This window comes from Neopsephotus bourkii, unplaced genomic scaffold (assembly GCF_033783945.1).
Source record: "Neopsephotus bourkii isolate Nb327-2 ecotype Australia unplaced genomic scaffold, CSIRO-AGI_Nbou_v1 NB_1749, whole genome shotgun sequence".
NCBI classification, from domain to species: Eukaryota; Metazoa; Chordata; class Aves; order Psittaciformes; family Psittacidae; genus Neopsephotus; species Neopsephotus bourkii.
Genome location: NW_026902223.1, coordinates 205,152 through 232,221, shown reverse-complemented (window position 1 = coordinate 232,221; position 27,070 = coordinate 205,152). Strand labels below are relative to the sequence as shown.

The 27,070-nt window shown below is 43.5% G+C and overlaps 1 protein-coding gene across 4 annotated transcripts in view; it reads left to right on the top strand.

Annotated features, from left to right (window-relative positions):
* ASPSCR1 (ASPSCR1 tether for SLC2A4, UBX domain containing) overlaps nt 1–25,540 on the top strand; it is a 37,627-nt gene extending 12,087 nt beyond the window's left edge. For 2 of the 4 annotated variants that reach the window (XM_061376865.1, XM_061376867.1), the window contains exons 8-16: nt 3,492–3,631; nt 5,936–6,017; nt 7,588–7,654; nt 8,574–8,636; nt 8,938–8,990; nt 22,068–22,119; nt 22,807–22,876; nt 23,195–23,382; nt 24,472–25,540. In XM_061376865.1, the coding sequence (XP_061232849.1) occupies nt 3,492–3,631; nt 5,936–6,017; nt 7,588–7,654; nt 8,574–8,636; nt 8,938–8,990; nt 22,068–22,119; nt 22,807–22,876; nt 23,195–23,382; nt 24,472–24,485 (729 nt within the window). In that variant the 3' untranslated portion in view covers nt 24,486–25,540. Of the gene's footprint in view, nt 1–3,491; nt 3,632–5,935; nt 6,018–7,587; nt 7,655–8,573; nt 8,637–8,937; nt 8,991–19,427; nt 19,544–22,067; nt 22,120–22,806; nt 22,877–23,194; nt 23,383–24,471 lie in introns of those variants that run through there. The other 2 variants (XM_061376868.1, XM_061376869.1) reach the window with 2 other exon arrangements.
* Nucleotides 25,541–27,070: the final 1,530 nt, after the last annotated feature.

Here is a 27,070-nt window from a genome sequence, read left to right as displayed (position 1 = left end):
ACAGGAAGTGGTTACCTTTGGCCATGGCTGCAGGAAGCTGGGATGTGGGCTGGAAAGCAAGGTGGTACCCCTAGAGCCTTTTTGTAATTGCCACTGGAAGGTAGTTTTCGGGTTCTGCCTGTGCTTTAAGATTGTTGGTGACACATTAAAAGAAGGCTTAGATTGAGAAAGGCCCAATTGGAATACCTCAGCAGGCAGATGGTAATGGATGAAGAAAAAGGAACAGGGTGATAGCTGGACTCCAGGAAAAGAGAACTGGTAAAGCAGTAGGAATGGATGGATTCCTCTCTCTGAAGAGTGTTTCTTATGTCTGTAAGGATGCAAGATGTAAATTATATGGGGTGCAAATACATGACAGAAGAGATGATGATGATATGATATGGCAGCCTCTGCCTCCTCAGATCAGAGATCTTTTGGCTGCTAAGCAGTGCTTAGTAGACACTGTGCTGCCCTTCTCTGATCAGACCCCATTGTGCAATTTTGGAATTGAGTTGTAGAAACTCTGAAAAACAATCTCAAAATACATGAATTATCTTCCCAAGCCCTCACTCATTAGAGCTGTCTGCAGAGTTCTCACTCTGATATTGGGGGTTAGCTGAACATTTGATGTTAGGAAATTCTTACTCTTAATTGTGATGGTTTGGGTTTTTTGTGGTGTGGTTAGACATGCATAGATCTGCTCCTTCTGTACAGGAAAGTATGTTTCTTCATGTTAAGTAGTAGATGGGTAACGTGTCTTGGTCTGGAAATTATGATTTGGTGTTGGCTGGGAAAGCAGATAAAATAACACACTTGGAGCTCAAGGAGTGTGTGTCTGTGCAGGGCCAGCACAGGTAGGGTGCAGGGGATGCATGGGGACATCTGGCTGGATGTAAGCTGGAGATCAGGAATGGGTGTTTACATCTGGGAAGTAGTGGATTTTGTATCACGTCGCGTAGGTAGTTCTGGTTGGCTGGGGAATGGCTCTAGAGGGGAGGTTCCTGACTGCCCATTTTAGTACCTTGGTGGCAATGGAGACCCATCTGATGAATGACAATGTGTGGAAAGCAAGGCTTGACTGACAGTTGTAATGTGCAGTGGTCTGGAGCAGTAAACCTGCAGCAAGGAAGAGGGGTGAACACTTAGCACTGGAATGTATGTCTACCTTCGGCTATCTCGTGATTTCTGATGTCTTGGCTGAAGTCTTTAGCTACTGCTGTGGTTTGGGCAGCGACTGATGCTTTTCCTGTGGAATCCTGCTGCTGTTAGCGTTAGCTGAAGTTCCTGCTAGAGCCAATACTAAATGTTAAGTTTAGGATTTGCTAATGCAGACATTGAAATTCTCTCCATTGTATCCCAGCACCCTTCACAACATGCCATAGGATCATAGGATATGTCTTGCTCAGTCTGGCTTTTGTCTATTTTCAGTCTGTGTTCAGAATGAAGTGAAACTTCAGCCTATTTGAGGAGATTGAAGTACTCCTGAGTCTCAGGGAGCTCCAACTGATTCTCCTCTGGCCTTACTGGAGCAGCTGCGGGCAGCAGTTGTGACCAGTGTGTGCAACAGCCCCTTTCGCAGGGGGTGGTTCTGCATGTTCAGGATCCCTCCCGCAGTGTTGGGCATCCCCCCGGCCCCAGGAAAGCTGCAATAAGGCTCCTTCACCCGCTGGTTAGAGCTGACCCTGCTCAACTTTCTAAAAGTAGCCCTGGTCCCACCCACACAACCTCCTCTTTTAATTTCTTAAATTACCCTTTAGTGCCCACAGCAGAGTGAACATTGCCTTGTAATTTGTGTTGTCCCTTTGACAACCGAGGGAGACTCCTGTTCCCAAGGGGCCTGTGCCTGGGATGGAACATGTGGGAGACTTGGAAGAATATATGAGGGAATAAAGGGAGAAGAAATGAGCATCAGGTTTGTTCATAGATCCTGGGGTTAGGCTGGCAGCTGACTCCATGGGAGTGCTGTATTAACTGTCAGAGGATTTGTTCTTGTGGGGCTCCTCAGCCATGATCCACTTGCCCTACAGCGTCTGCAGCCCACAGTGCTCCTGGCTGCTTGTTTTTCAAGTGCTGTGTGCTTAAACATTTCTGTGATTTAAAGAGCTTGAATTGTTCAAGAGCCAATAGGTGTAACTGCCTCTTGTGTTCGACTCTGGTAGTGGTTTATATTCACATACTGCCACAGGTGCTGCTTTTGTTGTAAGGGGAGTAGCCAGTCTCAAATCTCTTCTAAATTGGGAGGGACACATAATGTTCTCCCTTCAGAGACTGCAGATGCTGTTTGTCTCATAGGGTGGGAGGGTGGAGCAGGGTTTTGGTTTGGGGTTTTCAGGGGTTGTGGGTCTTGGTGTTGGGTTTTGTTGTTTTTTTTTTAATAAGTGTGACCACGGTCCTAAGCCCAGGACCCTGTTCTCAGGGTTTACCCTCATGATACGCACTGCAACATGCAGGGCTCTGGAAGGGGGAGCTGAGCAGGGCAGTGCTGGTAAGCGGTCTCTTGGCTGGCTGAAGGCTGTGTGCTGCTCCAGTGGCCTTTGCTCAGCAGCTGGGGCATAGGGAAAATTGCTGATAAATGGACTAAGTGCCTTTATTGTAGCTAATACATACAGTGAACTGTTCCTCGCATCTGCCCACTTTGCCTGCACCAAAGGCTGATTTCAGCGCTCAGTACTTTGTAAGTACAAAGCAAAAGGGGTTTCACCATCCAGGGGAGCTTCCTGCAGTCTGGAAGCCTAGTTAAAAATTTGCAACATGTACAATGAAACCCTGCATTGGCTCAATTCAGAGAACTCAGGTCAGAAACTGCCTTAACCAAAACACAGCATTGCTCTCCAGAGTGAGAAGAAATGGATTGAGCCCTGGTTGGGAGCTAGTGCCATTGATTCTGTGGAAAGAGGATGTTTAGCAAAGAGAACAGAAGATACAATGTGAGACAGGAGTGCATGGCAGGTGAAAACTTAAGGGACAGCTTATATTCTGTAGTATGAAGTATGACACCTGTGTAAGTTATAGAATAGTCAGGAACTCATTATGTACTGAGAAAATTTTGGAGTAGAGCAGAGAGAGCTTATGATTTTGGGACAGGGGTGATTCCTGAGTACTTGTAACGAGCTTGTAACTAGGTAGAAACATGGTTCAGCTGCAAAATACTGTATTGTAAGTGAAGGGATTCTACAGGTGCTACCTGGAAGGGAGGTGTCTCTTCTTATGTTAGATGACTGCTGAGGGGACTGCTCTGGGCTTCCTACACCGATGGTGGAGAGCAGCTCACTGCTGGGCTGTAACTCCTCTGACAATAGATTGCTGCTGCCTGCTGAGAGGAGTTGTGCCCCATGCTTTATCAACAATAAAGAATGACAACACTGCCAACCTCTGTATCATTAGTCTGATCCTACTGACATGATTTCCACATCAGTTTGCAAATATCGTCCTTTTCCTTTTTTTCTAGGACCTGTACATCATAAGCACAGCAATGCGTTTGAAACTAATTGAAACTCATTTTTATTTTGTAGCTTGTAGACCGAGAGCCACTTGTATGTCACCTGGACCTTCTGGAACCACTTCCTGCTCCCCCAGAAGAGCTTCCTGATGAGTTTTTTGAAGTCACAGTGGATGATGTGCGGAAACGCTTGGCACAGCTGCAGAGTGAGAGGCAAGTTCCCTTCCTGCTGCCTACTTGAGACTGCTCCATTTGCTTTTGTTGAGCAGAGTAACACTGTGTGCCTATAGCTGGCTGTGATCTCTGGGTAAAGGGTTGTAGATAAGTTACTGGGTGTGGAATTAATGAATTAATGGTCAGCACTGCAAATCTCTGCCTTTTATGCCACTTGAGTTTAAGGGCTATGTCCTGTTGCTGTGATAGGACCTATGTTTTTGTGTGAATCAGCTGAGCACTTGTGCATGGGATGTTTTCATGTGGATGTTGAAATTTCCATCACAAAGTGTCTGTGGGTCTGATGTGGGGATAAGTTTATCTGAGAACCTCAGGCAAATGAGGGTGGGCCTCCAGTGAGAAAGGATTAGAAGAAAAATTCATTCCTGTGTTCTGCATTTCAGGGAGTTACTCAAAGCCACTTAACACCCCACCACATTTTGTTTCTTTCCTTCTCTGTTCTTCTGAAAGAGGAGCCACTGGCTCTGTAATGAGATGTGTTCTTGCTAGAGGCCCAAAGTGGCAGTGAGCTCATGCTATCTGTTTTGAACTGACTTTACGTTAACTTAAGTAGGAATGAAATGAATAGAAATTGTAACCTTTGATGGCCAAATGTATGAATACAATAATCCAGCTTCATAGGAATAACTCTCAGTAACTACAGTAGTAACTAGGAGCATTTTCAGCCATTAAGAAACACCTTATATTTTAACAGAAAAGACCAACTTTGAGATGTTACTTAAATGGAAATAAAGTGAAATCAAATTTAGTAACATGAGAATGTTTGGAACACACACAAAGAAGGGGAAGAAGTATAGGAAGATGGACTAACTATGCATCTCACTGTTCAAGTAGCTTGCTGAGAAATTTTCATGATTTTACACTTATTCCACTTCTGAGCTAAAAACTCAGGTTAAGATAAACTAGCCTCCCCATCACAGCAGCATTTTGCTGTCTGTATTTTCCTGAAGAAATCAATTTTGTGAATGTGTTTAATTTCAAGTGGGTCATAACATTCCTTTAAACATTACAAGCGTTCTCTGAGACTATGGGACAGCCTGCTTCACGCTCTAGCCAAGTCTGAGTTCAGCTTCTTACTTAGAGTTGATTTTTTTCCCCAAAGGCTGTTGAAATCCACATGAAATCACAGATTGGCCTGAAAATTCTGCGATTTTTAGGTCTAGAATATTCAGTAGTACAAAGGTAGGATCATTTGGTTGGGGGTTACTGCAATACAGCACCATCAAAAAAAAAAAAAAAAAGAAAAAAGACCTAATTTCCAGATTTGCTGATGCTTGTAAATGCATTTACCCCTCACAGACATGGGTAAAAATAAAAGCAAGTTACACATGAATCTGATACCAGTTGGCTTCTGATCTCAGCTAGCGAATCTTAACCAAAAACTGGCTGCACAGCGCAGTATTTTAAATGCAATTAGAATTTAATTCTGACTTTGTGAAGAGCTGGGAATTTGCGTGGGTCAGCATTTGGTACACAAAGAGGGAAGGGAGCTGGCACTTCCGAATGATCTTGGGATATGCTGTACCAGCTGACAGTCTGGGCATGCTTGGTTAAGTCTGTACTTGTTTTGTTCAGCAGCTATTCCCAAGATACTTCAAATAGTATAGGTGTAAGAGATTAACTTGCAAATGGTTGTGCAGAATCACACGATAAAATGTTTTGCCACAATCTAGCCTCGTAAATTGATTATTCAGAATTAAGTGTGAACAAGGAAGAAGGTCTAAAGCTGAGCATGGAACCTGTTTGGTCTAAGGTTATTTCTTCACTTACAGGAAAATATATAATTGTTTTCTTGAATTCATTATTTAAATTTTGTTTTCACCCACTACTACTTTCAAGACATCAGTCTGCAGTGCCAGTTTGCGAATGATCTGAAACTTCTCTTCTTGTTTCCCTGTTGCTAACTAATACCCATTAATTTCTTGTGCTAGTATTGTTATACAGCTTCGGTAGCTGTTCTTGCTCCCTGGAGTAATTACATCCAACTTAGGCACTGTTTTACTGGATTAATAATTCCATCTCTTCTTGGGCAGTGTAAACAAACATTCCTGTGCTTTTCTTAACAACTTCTCTGGCATCTGCTCTAGTGAACTTATTTTTAAACTAGTACATCAATGTTATATAGTATTGTTGCTGATGCTCAGTAGTTCCATATATGAGATTCTGGGATAGGAACCATAGAAGGTTGGGAAAATGCTGAGAGGGAGACATGGAACAGTTGAGCATTCTCATCAACTCTGCTGGTTACAGAAGTGACAACTTGTCTTCTTCCCATGTATCTAGGAAACGCCTGGAAGAAGCTCCACTGATGACAAAATCCTTGAGGGAGGCTCAGCTGAAGGAAAAGTTAGAGCGTTACCCAAAGGTAGCCTTTGTTCTTTCCAGTCCCTCTGGCTAGTCCAGGCTAAGGGGTTGAGTAACTTTGGGATTCATTTGTGATAACAGGACCTTGAGCTACTTCCAGGAAGCCACTTCAAATTTCTGTCCCTATTCATTGCTTGTGGGACTTGCACAACAGTTGCACCACATAAAATCAGCTGTCCTGCAGTGATATGGGTGGGGGCAGGCAATCTATCTCCTTTGATTTTGTTCAAGATGTTTCAAACCCCTTATGTTGTGCACACATGAATGAATGACAGGAATATGAACATTTGATGAGAAACTGAACATGAGCCAGCTTCAGTGTGCGCTCGCAGTCCAGAAAGCCAACCGTATCCTGGGCTGCATGAAAAGGAGCATGACCAGCAGGTCGAAGGAGGTGATCCTGCCCCTCTACTCTGCTCTTGTGAGACCTCACTTGGAGTATTGTGTGCAGTTCTGGTGTCCTCAACACAAAAAGGACATGGAACTGTTGGAACAAGTCCAGAGGAGGCCACAAGGATGATCAGGGGACTGGAGCACCTCCCGTATGAAGATGGGCTGAGAAAGTTGGGGCTGTTCAGCCTGAGAAGAGAAGGCTGCGTGGAGACCTCAGAGCAGCCTTCCAGTATCTGAAGGGGGGCTACAGGGATGCTGGGGATGGACTACTCATTAGGGACGGTAGTGATAGGACAAGGGGTAACGGGTTAAAACGTAAACAGCGGAAGTTTAGATTGGATATAAGGAAGAAATCCTTTCCTGTTAGGGTGGTGACACACTGGAATGGGTTGCCCAGGGAGGTTGTGAATGCTCCATCGCTGGCAGTGTTCAAGGCCAGGTTGGACAGAACCTTGGGTGACATGGTTTAGTGTGAGGTGTCCCTGGCCATGGCAGGGGGTTGGAACTAGATGATCTTAAGGTCTTTTCCAGCCCTAACTATTCTATGATTCTATGAATGACTGAGCTTTCTGATTAGCCTCTCCTCTGTAGACTTACATTTTGAAAGTATCTGATTGCAGGCTAAATAATAAGATGTTTCAGATTGGAGATATCTTACTTTCTAAATGCAGTCCTAATGCCATTTTTGTCTTTGGTTACTTACTGCAAAACAGTAAGAGATTAAGTTCCCAAGTTAAGTATTTTTGACCAGTGCTGGAAATAGAATGGTAAGAATTACTTCAGACATATGGCAGGAGGATTCCTGCTGCTATGGACACTAGAGGATACTGATAGCACTGTCTGTACCTGTCCATGTGTAACTTTCTTCTTTGTGCATCAGTTAGCACAGGATGCTCCTGCTCTCTGCGTGAGTTCTGCTGCATTGTACCTCATGCTGTTGCTGTAGATCTACTCTTTTACAGCCTTTGAAAGACAGTCAGCCTATGTTCTCTGAGGAGCTGCCAGTATGCTGTTCTACTCCTGTAATGGAAATATCTCAAATCTCCCAATTTAAAAACAACCAAACAACCTACCAGCCAAAACCCTCAAACCCCACCTTGCTCACAAATTCTAAGCCAAGGAGAGATATTACAGAACAGCCATAATAATTCACCTGATGTACTTTGCTTTTGATTTAGGTGGTGCTGAGAGTCCATTTTCCAGACCGTTATGTTCTACAGGGGTCCTTCCATCCTAGCGAAACTGGTAAGAGCAGTCTCCAGTCTGTGTATCTGCAGCTGACGTCTCATCACCTATCAGTTGCATGATAGAAGAGCATGGCTCTGAACAAATCTTTCTGCTGTCCAGGGAAGTAATACTGCTCTGAAAAAGCAGCAGTAGCTGGTTACACTATTCTTACAGCGCCCCTGAATGGGATGAGGAATCTGGAGGGATTAATTTAGCTAAGGGGAGTTTATTTCCAGGCCTACTTGGCTGAGACTGTCAGCCTACTTGATGGCAAAATACTTGCAGTCAGGAAACTGTCCCCTCTGATATCCCATTGCTTGTGTCCAACTGGTGTGTTACTGAGATGAGTTTGCACACTTCCTCTGTGAAACCAGCGCCACCCCCTTGTCTCAGTCTGAAATAAACCCCAAACCAGGAAAAAGAAGCTTTACCTACTGTAATAATGGGATGAACCTTTCTGCCTCCATCAGTTCAAAAAAGGTGGCCAGACCATACACCGAGTAGCTCTTCCTGTTGCAGTGGAGATCCCCCCATTCTCTGGTGGCACTGATGCTTGCCCACAGTGAAGGGGGCTGTTTTTAGTACTTTTGTATGGAACAAGAACTAATAATTAGTTACCAGAGTCTCACCTGGCTGGGCTCTGCAAATCTTACAGCTGCTGTTGGATTTCCTAGGAGAACTTCACTGGCATCCTTAAATTTTGCCTAGGGAGCAACCAGTCCAGCTTTATTTGGAAGGTTTTCAGGGGTTTTGGTTTTTTGTTTTTTGTTTTTGTTTTTTTTTTTCAAGATTTTTGTAGTAGTAAAAGTGTTCTTTTAAGGAAAAGGCAATCAGCAGCTGTTGTAGAGGCCAGTTTCTGCTGCTACAGGGTATCCTTTTTGCCCTGCACCTGAAGAAGCAACCTAGTTCAGCAAACCTTTCTTTCTTTTTTCCACAGTTGGCATTTTGAGAGCCTTTGTAAGAAGCCATCTTGCAGATGCAGAGTTGCCATTTTACTTGTGTGAGTGTGCTTTTGGTAATATTTGGCCTTACTTGACGAAGCCTATTCCTAGCTGTGGTGCATATGGGATCTTTTAATGCCTTGAGGCACGTGGGGAAGAATTTCTTCCCTAAATACAGCCTCAGAGTGCAAAGGTGTAACTTGTTCACTCAGGCACTTTGTGCTTCTGCCTAGCAAGAATCCTGTGTGGGCAGTGTGAATGCGTCACTGCTTTAATAAGCAGCAATCCCTCCCATAGCTGCTGTATTTATTGTTTTGCTTCTTGGGTGGTCCTGTTTTGTAACTTGTTTTTTAACTTCAGTTATTGCACCTCCCAGAACCGTCTTGAACGATGAAAGTTTGACCCTCTTGGAGGTAAGCGCTCAGCATGCGTGTTTCTCTCTGACTTGCTGCTCCCCTTCACCCTGCCATGTGCTTTAGTTACCTTGAAACGAAGCTGTATCATGTGATTCCTGTAGGCTTCTGCTTAGCCAGGGCTAATGGAACCAGGTGTTTCGGAGCACAAGCTCCTCACCAGAAGAGGTCCACCTTGTGCAACAGTATGCACTGGCATATTGTGTCAGAGTTGGGGGGGTCACATTGTTTCATACAAATGCTATTGCCTTGCGGATTCTGAACTGTATTTAACCTTTAAACATTGTTACAAGGGCTGAGCTAAGGTAAGGTTGCTGTATCTTAGTTGGATAGTATAGTTATAGTGTATATATGCTATATATAGTATTACTTATATAATAACATAGTATACATATATATATAACTTAGTATACTCAGTTGTATCTTAGTATAGTAAGAGATGGGAGACAGGATTTGAATAGGTAACTGCTTTCAATTTCTGTAGCAGGAGTTAGAGGCCGTATTAGACAAAAATCTGACCTTTTTGTTAATTGTTAATCACGTGAGAATTTATTTTAAGCCACTTCGTGCATGGAGGAATACGTACTCTCTGTGTGTAACTTTTCTCCAATGCTGAAATTCTGTTTTAAACGTCCAGATTCTTGAAGGTTTTTTTGCAAATATCCAATAAGGCGGACTTGAAGTCTCTGGCCAGAGACCCTTGGCTGTGTAATCACACATGTGTTAAGAGACTGATAGAGTAATTTTGGCCAATGACTTTGCCCCAGCCTCATCCTTTTCAAATGTGCTGTTGTTCAGAACAACATGGAGTTTGTAAAGAAGCACTGGAGATGGCTGCAGGCGACAGGGCCAGGCAGACAGCAGTGAGATGCTTCCCGAGGAAGCAGAAGGGGTGGGGCAGGAGAGGGACAGAGAAAACACTTGTCAGGCAGCCTGGTGAATCAGGTAGGAATTAGCATGCCTCTGAAGTTGTTTTTAATGGAGCTTTCCAAATTCCACAACTTCCTGACCAGGTCATTTGGAACAGATACACGTGCAGCTCTTTTTTAGGCTGATGAATATTCAGGAAAGCAAAGTGTGGGTCTCTGTGTTTACAGTGGGAAGTGTCTCCCCTTCCTAATACCCTCCTAAGAATTACTTCCTGAAATTTGAAGTTTTGGGAGTGGTTTTGTTGATGCTGGAGTTCCTTGTATTGTCACCATGCCTGTGACAGGCTTAGCTTCCTAGGGAGCCTGGAGCCTCTTGGGGATCTCAGCCCTCTTTGGTTCTGTGGCTCAGGAATTGCTGTGCAGTTGCTTTTGGCCTCCATCCAGCTTCACAGCCCGAGGGCTCTCTGCTTTTACCAGCCTCCCTGTGCTCTACTTGACCAAGGCTTCTGTTTGAATGGGCAGTGTATGGATGTGCTCCCACCAACAGGAATGGGACTATGGTTGTGTTGGTAAGACAATGTCATTGTGGGTGGGGAGAAGCAACGATTTTTCTTTTCAAAGCCGTTTTGTATATTTTAATTAATAATGAAAATGCCAGTGGAAAGCACTTCGTATCTTTGAGCCAGGAGATTTTACCATTCGGACTTGAAGGCAGTTCTCCAGCTTCCTCTGATTTGAGCCATCTCACCCACATCTGCCACCCAAAACACTGTCTCAAGGCACACATGGTAACCGTGATGGGAAAAGCAAAGGACAAATCTTGTGTTCAGATTCTGAGAAATCCCACAAAGGGGAAGCTGCTGTGGCTGCACTGCTAATGATGCATTTGGAAAACTTTCAGAGGAACAGCAGATAATGAAAAATGGTCTGCACTCGTTAGCAGTTCTGAGGCAAAGGAAGCAGCCCGAGAGCTGGGACTAGCACAGACTGCTCTGATACACCACACTGCTCACACCTTCTTCTATCTCAGTCTCTTCTTTTGATCCTAAGCTGTCATGTCTGAGCACATCCCTCACCTAGAGTTCATTTACATGTTTTCTAACATGCTGTTTGGAATGCTTATTTTACCTTTCCAAAGCATGCTCCCTCTGCATCTCTCACCAACAGAGGTTTCCTGCATGAAATGTTTGGGTTTGTTTTCTTTTTCTAAGATTTGGCTGGGATGTGTTTCTGTATTTCCTACCTTGGCCTTAAGACTTGTGCCCCTACAAAATATCCGGTGTTCTTTTCAGTGTCTCTATAGGAAGTGATGTTGTCCCCGACCCAATATGCTATATTTTCCTCTAGAATCTCATGGATTTCAAGTTTTGACACTATTTATTTTTCCTTTAAGATGGGCTTTTCTTTTTGTTTTGTTAAGTACATCCTAGATGCCGAAGACTCGCAATCTGCCTCTGTAATCAACCTTTCTCCTATTCTCAGTTCATTTTCTGTTGGATCTTTTGTTGCTCCTTTGAATTCAAGGTATTACTTTTCTGATGCAGCTTTCTTCCATTGTTTCTGTCACTGGTGGGAAATACCCTGACTGCTCATGTGCCTGTCCTTACTGCCTTGAGATCTCCTGTGACTGTTGTCTTCCTCTTCTTTTTTAGTTAGCTTCTAAATCCTTTGCAAACCATACCCATTCCACAAGGAAAAGTGTGTGTCTCCGCCTTTTCCATGAATTTGAATGCAGCACCTTCTTTGCTGACCTGTATGTGCCTCCTAATCATCCAGCCTCTGATGCTGTCTCCAGTCCTTGTTAGTCCTTAGCTTTGGTCTGTCTTCCAAATAAAGTTCAAAATCTTCTCACCTATATTTACCCCTTGCTCCCAACAGACATCTAATGTTTCTCTGGATGTCTTCTGAAATGTAACTTGTTCAGTGAAACACCACAGAAATGATTACATGTCCCTGTCTTTGAAACCTTATGGCAGGAGTTGTGCTTCATTTGCTGTGTTAAAGCCTTTGTTCTGTACCTGGCACTGTTACTTGTGCCTATTACACTCGTGGCAAGTTCCCAGTTTCCTAGTTGTGACATGTGGTGTGGAATTCATTCCTTGCAGCATCTCACTGGGACATACACGTGTGTTACATTAGTGCTCTGTAGAGACCCGCATTTGTCTTTCAGACTTTCAGTCTTTCAGATTCCTTTAGAAATCACAACCTGATGGAGAACCTGGTCAGTTTTCCTGTCAAGCATCCTCCATGTGTGGTGTCTGTCCTGAGACTGAAGTGTTTGTGGTGTTGCACAGCGGAGGTGCAGAGCTGATGTTAGGACAGAACTGACTGTCCAAGGTACAGTGCTCAAAAGCTGGACATTCTCCTGCAAATTGAGTTGTTTAAGGAATTATTTTTCTCTTTTCCCACTTCCTCTGTGTGAACACAGAACAACAGCATCTGATTAAGACAAAGGGTGGCAAATCCAAACTTGATTTAGGAATTATTTTTTTTCCATGCAACATGTAATCCCAGTGCAGTCTGACTAAACTGTGTGTAAAAAGTGCTTGTGTTGAGAATTTGGGTATGCGTGAAGAGAAGTGGATTTCTTAAACATAATCTAAGAGTACAGGATCATTACAATTATTTGTAAAACGTGCAAAGACAAACCTTGTGCTTCACATTTGTTAGGGATTGTAACGTGACATTTTGAGAGGTTAATACGTTTCCCAACGGTTGCATGACTTGGCATTTTCTTCTTAGCCACCTGGTTCAGTGTATGTAAAAGCAGTGATGCGTGTGCTGGGAAAAATAATTTGAACTTCATATGCATCTCAGTGACCTGTCAGGTTGATTCTCATTGCCATGGAGCAAGATCACTGAATAGTCAAAATTGAAATGACCTCCTTTCCAAACCCAAAGTATTCAGAACAAAGTAGATAACAAAATGAAGAGCATCACTGGATGAAACCAGGGTTTGCTTGCATCTTGAATAATATTTGCAGATCTGGTCTCATCTTAAAAAGGAACTGGGAAGGATGCAGTAGAGGGAAATGGGGGTCATCAGAGGTGTGGAATGGCTCTTGCATAGAGAAAGACTGAGTAGGCTAGGGCTTGTCAGTCTGGAGAAGATGTGATTGGGAAAGAAATGACATATCAAGGAGAAACTGGAAGGGGTTTCTTTCTTGCTCTGTTCAGGACAGGAGTGAGCGGCATCAAGGGGATAGAAGAATGTAGTTGTTCATGCAACAGAAAACCAAGGTGTAGAATTTCTTGTCACAGGGTGCTACATACTACAAGTATATACTGGTTCCAGAGAAATTTGGACAAGTGCAAGGAAGATATGTACTGTGAGTCTCTCTTGAATCTCTCTTGAACCATGTCAGGGAGCTTCTGAACTGAAAATCGTTGCTAGCTAATAGTATTAGGGGAAAGTATCACATAGAATCAAAGAGCAGGGATACTCCTCTGCACATCTGTTTTTTTTGGGTTGTTTTGGTTGCGGTTGGAGACAGGATACTGACTGGAATGAATGAACTTGTGATCTGTGTACACTTGTTCTTAACATCCTTGTGTACTGCTGGAAGTGGGATACTTTGGCATCTTGCCTGACCCAATAGCACTTCCTGTATTGACTCAATTACCCTATAGACTGAATGGTAATGGACTAATACACATGAAATGGCACACCAGATTTCAGCTTTGTGAAAGTAAAGGTTTTCCTCACACACATCGCTTAGCTCTGCAAGAGTTGGCTAGTGCAGTTATGCCAATGGACCCAAGCAAACTTCTCCTCCAGAGGACCTTGCTAAAGTTCATAGTGACTTTAAAGAACTCACTTTATTAATTTTCTTCTCCTTCTCCAGTTAAGTATATGACCTGTGCAAAGTTTCTGCTCGTGGTGCAGCTTGTTGCCTTAGTCCCTTTGGTGCAGAAGCCTCAGATTGTTGGAAATGTGTATGCAGCTATAGGTATTCACCTGTATTCACCTATGCACATTCACTGTGAGATTTCAAAATGCTCTTGATTTTGAAAGCTTATCCTCAGAATTAGGAAAACCCACCCAGTTCATCAGAGCTGACTTGCAAAATAGAGTTCATGGTGCAAGGAGCAGAAGAGCATTGTTGTAATTTAGCTGTTCTTTAAAAATATCAAGTTCTATTCAGGGAGACTTTAGCCTTGGCTGTGGGGCCCTGGGCACTGGAAATGAGTGCGTCATTTGACCCAAATGCTTGAGGCTGGCTACACTGCTCCAATAAGGTGTGCAGAGTAGAGGTTTAGCAGTAAGGGAAGATGTGTCACTGGATTGGCAAGAAACAGCAGGGGAATTATTTTGTTAGAGGAGCAGAGAAATTCACGTATGTTCAGGATGAGGTGGGAGAAGGCTGCAAAGGGCTGAGGCAACTTGGAAGGATAAAATGGGATGAAGAGAGGGAGGGAAAATAAATGCTGTGCCTGGATGGGGTTGGGTTCCACAGTCTGTTTAGAGCTTGAGATTTTGGGGCAGTGGCCCCTGTGCTGCTGGAATGTGTGCTGGGGGCCAGGCAGATGAGCATGTGTGAAAGGAGTTGTTTGATGCAGCTGGGTGTAAAATGGCCATTATGTAAAGTGGGTTTGCAGATTGGAAGAACTACGTTTAGTGCCAGTGGCCATACGGCATTCTGTCCCTTGCCTGGGGCCTTTTGCCCCTTTCAGGCCATGTCCTGTTATGGCAAGAATGATTCTGTGTGTTTATAAGCATTTTACTTGGATGAAGCATCAAACAGGAAAAGAAACAATTCCTGCCGGGAGCTTGTCATACCATTGTGGTTACCCTACTGCTTGTCAGAGACCACAGGGCTCTGACTTGGGAGGATGGTGCCTTATCCCAGTTTAGGTTGGCTGGTTCTGTGTGAAGCTTTGCTCTCTGTTAACGGTGTAAATCCTTTTTCATCTCTAACTTCTGCCAGTGAAGGGCCTGTGCCGTAATGTCTTCTGCTCAGATAGGCTTTCCCTCTGCTGTGGCAGACCTGAGTGCTTGGCAGGGACTGAAGGGGCCTTTCTTCTCAGGGAAGAAACGGGTGCGGAAGTTGCTCTGGCTTTCATGGCCCTGGCAGCTGTGTTATTGTTGGATGCCCTTTTTGTGGGTGGCTCTTGCTAATCAGGCTGCTTTGCCTGAGCTTCAGCACTCCAGGAGAAATCACAGTGGGGCAGAGCAGGAGGAAGAGAGGTGACATTTCTGGTATTGGGCCAGGCAGGGCAGTGCTGGGGCAGGCCCTGCTCACCCTTCTCGCTTGCTCTCTAGTGTTGCCTTCCAACCATGAACTCTTCAGTGTGAGGAGAAGTTCTTGCTGGTTAGCGCCCAACCTCGCTGCAGGGCTGTGGTCCTGGTGCTGTGGTGGGTGGTGTTGGGCTCTGCATGGGTGAGGGCTTCGCCCCTTTCAGACATCCTGTGGTCTGTGTAAGGGAAATCTTTGTACTTTAGTCAGAGCTCCCCTTCTGGTCCGGTTTTACAAAGACAGTCATAGGGCAGATTGCACTGAATGTAATTATGTGAGCGATAACTGTGAGCCATAATTGAAGTTGTATGAACCTTAGAATTCCTGTTCCTGACTTCCAGATGCAGGTTTGTGCCTACCCTGCCCCAGGAATGCTGCTCTTTTTTTTTTTTTTTTTTTTTTTCAATGTGGTTTCTTTTGCTTTTGCTCTTGTGGACTTGTTAAATTCCTCTTCTCCAAATACAGTGCTGAAGCTCTTGAGAGAAATGAGAACTAGTTAAGAAAAGCTAAGAGTAAGGGAATAGAGGTTGACTTGTGGCTTCTGCACGGTCCATCCTTGGTTTTCTGGATTGCTTCTTCTCAAAATACATGACTCTGTCATGTCTAAGCACAAGTGGGCCACTGTTGTTAACTATGTCAGAGAAACATCCAATTATTTATTCCCTTCAGTTTAGTCATAGGCTGATTAACTGCCTTCTGTTTTCTCCTTTGAGAAGTGCCTTGGTACATAGAGATTTCTAATGGCATCCTTCAAAGTTATGGAATTCTCTTGATGAACTTCAGAAGGATCTTCTAGAAACTTACGGTCTTTGCTGAGACAGAGGCAGAGCCGGCTTGAGCCCAGGCACAGTGTCCTGGACACTGATCACTGCCAGCCTGGCTGTTTCAGCAACTTACTGTCAAGGAGCCTGTATGATTCCTGAGGGTATCACTGCTACACTTCTGTGGGCAGAGTTGCTTCTGTGATATGACTGGGACTTGGCTGTTTGGGATTGTTTGTCCAGTGTCAGACATGAATCATGGACTTGTGCCTGGCTTTCCCAGTCCGAAGTTAGCAGTAGGCTGCCCTGCATTCTGCAGACAGCCTTGGTACAGGCTGTGAGAACAAGTGATGGTGTCCGAGGCAGCAGTGTGAGCATGTTTGAGCATTCAGTATTTAGACATGACTGAAGTTTGTGCTGTAGCTAATAGCAGGAGTCACTGCAGATGGTGGAGTACATTATTATCAACACTTCTGCTCTCTCTCCACCCTCTCACTCCATTCAAGCTGGTAAGATTGGAACCACATTCATTAAATTTGATGACTTCCCATGAAGGGAGAACCTTTACACTGCAAGCAAAACGGGGGAAAAAAAGACAAATATTGTCAACTTGTTTGCCAAGATACTTGGGCTGAAAAAGCTGTCTGAAGTGAATTCTCCCAAAATATGTGTGTATTTACAGTATGGTGAGCTCACAGATTGGCAGCAACGTGAAGTTTTTTGAACCCATAAAGACTTCAAGGCATTGCTTTGATTTTTTGTTATTTCTGTTTTTGCTGGCTGCTTTATCCTCATGTCCCTTGAAGTGTTTTATAATGTTCTGCTCTCTAGAACTGATCAACTGCAGGCATCCCTGTTGTAGCACTTGGCATTAGGTTCCATATAACTCTTGTTGCTTGTTTGTGTTTTTCTAGGCTAGCCAAGCTTTTCAGAGTTATTTCTTAGCTTCTTTCTCCTTCCAGAAATACGCTTGTGGAGTGCACATCTGGGGTGGGTTAGTGGAAAAAAATCATTGATTGCTGTGTTAATGCTAGGAAAGAGTTAGTAGAAGGTAAGAATACCAGCCACTGGAAAAGTCAAGGCAGCAAAGAGGGCAGGAGGCCATCATCCATCTTCAGAGGAGCTGAAGGAATCACAGGCTTCCACATAAATATTTAGATCTTCTAATAAGATCTTAGAGCGCATGGAGTGTTTCCTCTGGCGTGTACCATGGGGCAGACATCCAGAGGAGCTGTTTGTTCCTTTTTTTGCCTTTGGTTCTGTTTCCATATCCTGTTTGTTAATGCCAGCTTGGGCTATAAGTCTGGCTTGCTTGTCCAGTGAAGCCGACTACGAACTGAGCAGTGTGAAGCCTTCTCTGCTTTTGGCATGAGCCTGAATGCAACTTCAGAAAAAATTACTTCATCAGAGTTAGTCTGTTGGAGGTATTTCCAGCAGCAGCAAAGAAAGCTGCAATTAATAGTGAAATCCATCCAGGCCAGAGGATGGCATTCACCTTCCTGTGTGCATTCTTGGCTCTTTGCTTACTCGTTCAGGATTTTCTCATCTGGCCAGATTTTGGTAGCTTGTCTGGTGCGGTCTGTTTTGCTCACTGTCCATTCTTGCCCCTGATGCTGGCTTCCAGCAAGGCACTTCCATCCCAATGAGGGCCTTCTGTAGGACCGAGTGTTGGAGCGGTAATTCTGCCCAAATGCCCTCTCCTGCTGTCGGTTGTGAAGGCCAGCTCTCCCTGAGCTCAACTCAAGAGTTCAATTATTGCTCTTTATACCTAGATTCCTTCTGAAAGAGCCTTCTCAGAATAGTGCTTTCAAATCTTATCTTCACCTATGTATGTTGAAGGTCCTTGCTCTAGCTGGATCAGACCTCTTCCATATTGGCTGCAGAATATCCATCTTCTTTGGCAGTTGCAGTCCACATTGAGCAGCTTTGTTCCCAGATTATAAACACCAACCACTTAGTCAGTTTGCCCCTTTCACCATGACCGGAGTGTTTATTTCTGTTTCAGCGATGCTTTGCAGTCTTGCTGGAGAAGCTTTTGATCCACTGGCTTTCCAGTTGAATTTTCCAAGAGCTAGTTTATGTGTTTGGGGTGTGTGTACTATGCAGTATTTCATGTTGGTAGCTTGGGTTTCTCCTTCCATGCGTGTGTTCCTTTGAAGTGCTTATTTTCTTTTAACATCAAACTAACAGCAGACCTGTGGCACTCTAATCTTTTCAGATCATGTTAATGGAAAGAATGCTTCTCACTGGCAGCTGCGAGTTCCCCTTAGACAGCAGTCTCTGCCTGGTCTGAAAGCATCGCTCTGTCAGCAAGCAGAGTAACTGCATGGTAGTGATGGATGTACTTTGCAACTCTGTGTTCTAGGGGTTTTTGAATGTGTATGTGTGGAGGTACCTGGTAAAGGAGGAAGTTTTGAGATGTTATTTGGGGAGGGTCTGCCTGAAATCTTTCCTGTGCCCTAGAGAACAAGTTACCAAGATGTGCAGTAAAACAAAACAGCCATGTTCCTTTTGTGTATTGCAGATGGATTCACAGGGGAATGTTGTTCTAGTGTAGATATTTTTATCACGGAATGCAAGATGCAGTAGCCCCAGTACCACCCTGCAGCCAGGGTGCCCTGCATTCCTAAACCACGCTCACCACTGTGGTGTCTGATCAACTGTGCCTGGCTGGGCTGAAGTAAAGCTCAGAGTTACTTGGCTACATGGTTTTAGACTAAATGTGGCTTTATGAGAAGCAGGCTGGTCTCCAGGTTTCTGAAATGGAAAGCTCTCATTTAAACTTCTGCAACTGTAAGTAATGCAGTGATGCTGTGTTATTCAGACCTTTAAAACCTGAGCAGTTGGTTGTTTAGAATGGTACTTGTTGAATGGGGAGGACAGTAAGCAGGACATTGGCTTCCTCGACTTCTTGTCTTGTCAGTGACTTTCTGATCCCTTCAGAAGGAAGCTGTCCTGGGATTAAAGCCTTGGATAGGACTCTCGAGACTTACACACTTAGTTCTCATTTCTGCTACTTGCCATCCTGTGTGACCTTAAGTTATTTAATGTCTTAGTTTCTCATCTGTACCAAAAAAACCTCAACTAACCAACAAAAACAAAACAAAACAAAACAACCCCAAACCCCCAACAAACCAAAATAAAATCCCAAACCCTCGTGCTTTCTTACATTTTTATGTATACTGCATGTTGCTGCTCATTACATGTATATAATTGCACAAAGAAACACCATTTTCTAGATGCTGTTGCAATCAAATTAATAATCAAACTGCATTTTGTAAATATGCCTTGCGCAGTGTGGTTTGAACATTGTAAGTCAAGAGATTAAGGTAATCTATTTTCCCAGTCAGAATGGCATTGTATCTTTGGCTGGAAATCAAAGCAGAAAAGAAGAGAAATGACGGATATTTGAGTATAGTTAACTAGCTGTTGACTCATTCATACTGTAGTAACTCTTCACATACAACTGAATGGAGATTTTTGAATAGTTGTTTCAAACAGCCTATGATCTCTTGGTCAATCTGACAGGCTCAGGGTGACTCTAAGAGATTTCTATGTATTTATGCACAGGTTTGGATAAGAATCTTGTGTAGGTTAAGAACTGCAGAGTTCTAGAGACATGGATGTATGCATTAGAACAATTGCAAATGAGGGAATACTAGCTCACTTGAGAATATAGTTTTCAGGTAATGGTCTGCCCAGTATTTGATCCTTGCATCCTTAGCAGTGTTAGAGAATACTAAAAGCTTCGGCTTTGGGTTTGTATATTTTCCTGGACTGCAGCTAGCAAAGCCCTTCTCATCTTTATGCCAAAACATTCCTTGGCCAGTGGGCTCATTCCACTGGCTCAAATACTTTTTTGTTACAAACCCCCTCAGACAGCGTTATGTCCTGTCAGGGCCTGGCTGAATCCTGGGGAGATCAGTGAGATGTAGCTACCTGCCTTCTGTGCTGCACCCTCAGGAAGTGCTGGAATGGGGATGGTACCGGAGAATCCTGCCCAAACGAAACTAGGTGTAAAGGGTTGGATGAATGAGCCAATCGTCTGTCTGAAGTGAAGAACTTACTGGATGTAGATTTGGCAAGAGGGGACTCTGTGTTGGCTGACCCCCAGGAGAGGATAGGGATGGAGGGAAATGAGCCATGGGAAGGATTCTGTATAGTTGGGAGCTGTTGTCAGGTTCCTTTAATTTCTTTCAGTTAAAAGATTTTGAACTGAAATGTCTGGACTGATGTGCTTGCCAGCAGTGGGAAATGGTTGTGGACATGGATCCTGAAACTTAGAACTATGGTTATTTGTGAACCTGTGAGTAAATAGGGTACAGGTTTATATTGGGGCACATTCTGTGTGTTTGTGTGGTTGAGTGTGTCTGTCTAGCTCTTGGTCTGTGTTTCTCTCTTTTTCTCTTTGTGCCTTATGCAGGCCCTGCCATGAATTTTCTCTGACCCCTTGGGGCCATTCCTACATGAAGCTTTGATGTGTGTGCCCAGAGCTTGATTGACAAGGAAGTTTTGGTGGCGGCAGCAAGAGAAAAGGGCAGGGCTTTGAACTAAAGGGCTTTGAGCTCTGAGATGCTGTGCTTACTTATCTCCTTCAGAATGTTAATTATTTACCAAGATAATTGGTCAGGAGGGGAAAAAAAGAGAGGGGAGGTTATTAAAAAATTCCAACACTGACACACTACAAAACCCTCATTTTCCAACTTGCAGCTGGCATGAAAAGGATGTTGTGTGTAAAGGGCTTGAGTGTGTGTGTGGGGGGGAGCTTTTTAAGGCACCCATTTCCTAAATAGAGGGATCCCTTCAGACGAATGCAGCGGAAACATCAAAGCTCTTGCAAGAGTTTTCTGTGGGGTTTCTAAACCGTGTCTGGTACTTTTTAATTAAAAAAGTTTATGGTGAGCCGTCTCTGTGGCTGGAGCAGCACTCCCGGCCCTGCTGGCTGAGAAGTGAAATGGTAAAAGACCTAATAAATCATGATTTCTGCTAAGATGGCAGTTCAAGGATGCGGAGATGCCTGACTGCTGTAGCAGGAGCTGAGACTTAGAGTAGACTGATTGGAGACTCGGAGTAGTCTCCTGCTTCAGTTTAACATGATGTAGGCTACGCTGTTTGTGGAAGTCTACAGCCTTTGGTTAATGTCAGAGTTTGTAATACCATGTACTCATTTGAAGGCTGTAGTCAGGAAGAGAGGTGACAATGTTTCATTCTGCCTCTGGTTAACACAGTTTTTTAGTCTAAGTATTAGGTATCAATCCACAGATGAATGCACAGAACCTTTCAGTTCTGGTAATTGCTGCGCTGGATTGGGTCCAAGGACCCTTATTCCAGTATCCTGACTGTGCTGATGGTGGCAACAGAGGCTCAAGAAAACTCAAGAGCAGGCAGCCTGCCCTGCACAATTCCTACATATGCATTAATGATATGAAGAGGGGCAGTTGCTTTTATCTATTTCTTTCTTTATTGGATCAAGGTGAGAAATACAGTGTTATTGTTTTTGTGTATGTTGAACATAATTCAAATTTTGTATTGAATTATTCAGTATATGCAGAGGCAATTGAGTAAAGCTACTGAGCCACGATGTAAGGGACTGAGTGTGGAAAGCAATGAACGTGCAGTCCTGCATTTATCTGGGTCATTCGATGAGCTCAGTGGATGAAAAAAATGTTTGAATATGGCGGAGTTATTCTGACAAGTGGGAACTCGGAATTCAGGCTGGATTTATAAGAGGGTAGACTGTAGCCTGGGAAGCTGTGAAAACTAGACAAATTCCAATTAGAGACAGGGTGTAAATGTAATCGTATCATCTAGAGTAGATTTCTGAGGGCATAGCCTGACTGTCCTTCTCTTACTATCAGTCACTCAGGTCTTGGAAGATTCTTAATCATATTCACGTTGTCTGCTCAGCAGTGGAGAATGTGGGTGAAATATAATGGCCTGAGATATGGGTACTGAGGAGGACAAATGGCAGGTCATCAGTCCCATGAGCACATGCTGTACACATGTGTGTAGAATAGATCATGTCTTGTGATCTCTCCCTGAGCACCTTGTGCTCTACACACATTGAGCCTTTTCCAAATTATAGATGGCTCAGTGCCCTCAGCTTGAACTCTGAATTTGTCTGTATCTGTCTAACCTGTCTCTAATGTTCACAGTGACCTGTGAAAGCGTGTACAGTCAGTGATCTCTTCTCTTCCCTTTTTGCTGCAGGCTAAACTCTTTCCAACTGCTGTCATTCATTTTGGATCTGAGGAGTGCAGGGGTGAGTAAATTTCCTCTCTTGTTCATCTGTGTAGCTCCTGTAGTAGATCCAGAAGAATTACATCCTTATGTTTAGAGTTCTTCTGATAAAAGATAATGCAGTCCTTGTGAGTGCTGGTAAATGTTCCTGTTCAGAATGGCTTAAGGTCTCTGAACTAGCTTGGTCAGTTAGCTTTATCGTACATGTAAACACAGCACCTTTCCTATGAGATTTGTTAGGCTGTGGAGTGGACATTGTCTGCTATGGAGACAAGAATGATAGAGGAAGAAGTCTGTAGAAGGAAATTCTGCTGTTCGAAATATTAACTAGACAGATAACACTGAAAGACTTTTACAGACCTCCTGTTGTAGTGAACTGGCTGTAGATGGGCAAACAGATTTGAATCTTTGATTCTTTGATACCTCCGTGTTATGCTTAGAATCTTTTTCTCCCAGATTAAAGCTCTGGCTTCACAGAAAAGTTTGAGATGCAGTGAGCACTGAAAGAAAATGTCAAAATCTTGAGGTCTGAATGAGGAAATGGGAACCTCAACTTGTGAAAGAAACTGTCACAGTTTACAAGTGTCCTGTGTCAGCTGGGGGAAAGTGATGGAGATTTACTGTAGTATACAGCAGGTATTTGCTGAGCTGAGAGCTATGTGATTCTGTGGTGTTACCAAACAAGTGTTTGGGTTTCATTTTTAAACAGACTGTTACCTGAAGTCAGACCTCCTGAGCTCTGCTGTTTCCCCTTCTGCAGCTGATGTATTAGTAGCCAGGTACGTTGTGACTGAATAGAGTTGTGGGTATTTCGGGAATGGGAAGCATGAAATGAGCCCATCTTAATACAAAGAAATGTGCTCTGAAGATACTAGGACTTCATTTTCTCCTGAAACAGTCATACGGGCATACTTGACTTCATAGCTTTATGAGTCTGTCTTTGCAAAGTAGGATTACAGTGACTACATTAAATAAATCCTTTTATGATGAAAAAGAACCTTTTCAATCTGACTTCAAAAGTTTAAAGGTGGAGGTGGTACAAGGAGCTATTACGAAAAGGTTAAGCTTAATTCTATTTGCTTGGGTTTTTTCCTCAGATGTTTGTCCAAATCATTAGTTTCGTCTGCTTCATCATCTTTACAATCAACAGTTCCATCTTTGTCTGAACCAGAAGTGGGAAGAGACAAAAAGACCAATGAGCAGCCAGAGCCAGCAAGTGCGCGTGAAGCTCCACCGGTGCTGAGGAGGGCCCCTGGGAAAATACCCAAATGGCTGAAGCTGCCAGGTATCATGAAATCAGAGGAGAGTTCTTCTCATTCTTCCTTTGCTGTTACAATCTGGTTTAGTAATTTTCTCTTTATTTTTTGAGTTGGTCTTTCTGTTTTCAATCTTCCCTGCACAACAGTAGTGGTTTTGCATAGTTAAGGTTGCAGCCAAATTTCCGTTAAGAATTTTTATTGCAGAAAACTGCAACCTTGATTTTAGTCCCAGAACCAGTAACTTATATGTGGTTTTTATATGGCAATTTATACAAAATATGAAGGATTCCCAAATTAAACAATGGGCAGTATTCACTTTCTGGTGCAGTGGCAAAGGAGGTGGAAGGAAGACAGTCAATCCTGTTAATGCCAATAAAACTAGGAAGAACTGTATGGAATTCCCTCGCTAGTAGTGCCAAATGTTAACTTCCTGAATGAGAATTTTAGAGTATGATTCTGGAAGATACTGTGGGGCCATCAACTCCAGCAAGCACAGTGTGAGGTGTGAAATGATTGCTGGAAGTCTGCAGACAGTATGTTGGTGTCTTTCCCTGCTGTGGCTTGTCTGGTTTAGACTGGTACTGGGATACTGATGCAGATCATGTGGGAAACCATACCCTTACCATTTCCTACTTTCGGTATACTTGAAGCATTCCACTTAAGAGCATAACTTTCTTTCCTGAGTAAAGATTATCTGGATAAAGTACAAAATAACGTCTCACCTGTGCAGGTTATCTATCAATATCTGATATGAAAGGTTAGTAACATGCTCCAACATGCATGTTAATGACATGTAGAATGAAGTTCCCTGATTTGAACGTTATGATGTATTCACCATTCCATCTCCTGTAGAAGCACTCCTACGTACTATCCAACTGTTTCCCGAGTACAGCAGTGTATAGAACCCTTAACAACCAGATAGCTTCACAGACTGGTTTGGGTTGGAAGGGACATTAAAGCTCGTCCAGTTCAACCCTCTGCCACTGGCAGGGACACCTTCCACTAGAGCAGCTTGCTCCAAGCCCCATCCAACCTGGCCTGATCATGTTACTGAGAAACAATACAGTGAAAATTACCCAGTTAAGTGTTTTAGTGCTCTTATGTTTGTTTTGTAGGTGGAAAGAGATGAAACATTCTGGGCTGCTGGATCAGCGTCAGCTGTGCCCCTTCCCTGAGGAAATCACTGAGAATGTGTAAGAAATTGTTGGTGACCCTGGAGAGGTCTAATCTGTATGAACATTAGTAATAAATAGAAAATTGCTATTTCAGATGGCAGTTTTTGGAGGAGTGGAAGGCCTGTTTGTAGTCTTCATTGCCACAGAAGCAAGGTTGAAGGTTTAAGGCTTCTTTTGCATGCAAATAATATGAATAGAGAATTAAGAGGGAAAGAATTCCTATATAGTTTCTGTGAAGGACTTTGTTTCTATGTGTATTTTTAAATCTTCCCAGTTCTACCGTCAGAGATAACTCGAGTCAAGCTGCCTGAATTCTAGCAGCAAGACACAATCCCATTTGGTTTTACCTATAGTTAAGTGCTGTCTAGAGTAAGACCTCTGCTTCTTGCTGGTTGGTGTTAGTGCTGCTGATAATTCTGGGTATGGATGGCTGGAAAGTGAGCAAACAGGAAGTACTTGGGTGACTTCCAACAGTTCAGATAGGCTTTTCGTGTGAACCTCTTCTGCAGCACTCCTATTGTTTTCAGTTGCCAGAATTTTGACAAAGAACGCAGGTATCTGTTAATGTAATAAAAAGTGACAGGGAAAAAAACATCCAGTAAAAGGGTCTCTTTATGTGACACTCCATCTATGGACTTCCATGGTCCGAGTGTTTCTCAGCAGAGTTTCTGTTCTCTGCAGTGCTATTCAGGTACAGAAGGAAGCACTAGTCCAGATCCTTGCCTCCTGCAGATGTTGTGTGGAGCTTAATACTCTTGGTTAGAATTGCACTTACACTGGAGGCAAACTGTGTAGTGCCACAGTAGCCAGGGTGCTGTATTTTATTTGAAGTCATCTCCGTGGATCGGTGATCCATATTGGGAGGCTGGGGTTCCATGTTATGGTAATATGTTTTCCATTTTCCCTGCCATAGACAATTGTTCCCTGAACTGCGTGTGCATCTGCACAATTTGTAAATGTAATAAAGCAGATTGGCCATAGGAGGCCTTTCTGTCGGTCTCTTTGATAATATGTTTCTTCCCCCAGTACTCGGTTCCTCTGTCAGTTCACAGGAACCTGCTCCGTTTTCAATGGGCCTGTCATGCCTCATTCCCTTCCTCCCCCCCCGTTTTTTTTTCCCCAACAAAGCAAACTGGAGCTTTGTACCATCTGAATGAACTTCAAAGTGGCTAGAAAGGGCACCCAGGGTTCCTGGCACTTGTCATTGTCTCCCAGCTTGGCCAACATTTCCCTTCAGGTCTAATTACTTCCAAATGCCCCCAGATGCTTTGAAGAAACTCAGAGGGAGGGGGAGGCATGAAAGAAAGGTGGAAGATGAAGGAGGCTCAAAGGGGAGGGAGCAAAATGCTTTAGCAAAAAATGTTGATTGATGTCTTCTATGACACCCACACATAAACAGGGAATGTGTGCGGCCGCTAGCAGCAGGGAATGCAAGAGCACCGTGTACAGCTGCTACTCTGAATCCTTCCTGTGGAAAGCAAGACCTTCTGGTGCTCGACAGTCTATAAAAGACATACTGCAGCAAACCAAAAATACTGAAATAGTGCTGAAGGTTTATTACTTTAGTGAATTAAGTGTGGGCTGAGCCTACACTTAAGACTGTCTGTTCAGGTGTTATGTCAGGCTGGAGATAGACTGTAGCTAGAGCTGCTTTGCTGAATTTATGCAGGATATATCAGGGGGCAGCTACTAAAGATAGGTGGAGATACTTGTGCTGGTGGTTTAGATTGATGGGGTTAGAATAAACAGAAGTCTAGTTGGTAGGAAGTTGTATTGTGTTTTCTGATGAACTAGTCTTATTTTTGAAGAGCAAAGACAACACCAGGTAGTACATCACATAGCTACTGATTTGATGTTGCTATTCTGATCCCACCAGTTTTGACAAAGAGGGAGCACCATAACTATCACCTGTGGGAGGACAGAGAAAAAGTTTAGGGACACAAGCAACAATATCATTATTACTGGGTCAGTTTCATAGGTGAAGTACAGGGGTGAGGATTAGGAGGCTTCGTATTGCTAACCACGTGCAATACCTCAGTCAGTTCTGCCCATGCTTGTCCCTGTGTAACTCAGCCATGTATCAAATGGAATTTAATCTATTTCTCTTTCAGGAGGATGAAAAATTGGTACCTTCAACAGCTAGACCAGAAGTCTTATCTTCCTCTTTTCCTAGAGTTAGTTTTAGCTGCTGCTATTAAAATACTGCTTTACTATTAACATCAACATCAGCAATCCTCTTCAGCCAAGAATGCTGTACATGGACTAGGCATGTCAGAGAAGTGAATTCAAGCCTATTTAGGGCAGCAGCTTTTAGAGACCTCCATGTTAGCAGGAGTCAGAACAGGGGGAAAGATTTGAGATCTGGAAGAGGCAGGAAGGTATGAGTTAATTCTGTGTGCGGGACAAGATACCCAGATATTTAAAACTGCAGGCTTTTCAGCGAGGTAGCTGCTATAAGGATTCCTACCCTGCCACAGAACAATACGTGCAGATACCTGATGTGCTGGATTTGCTTCAGTATCACTTCACAGTAGCTGAA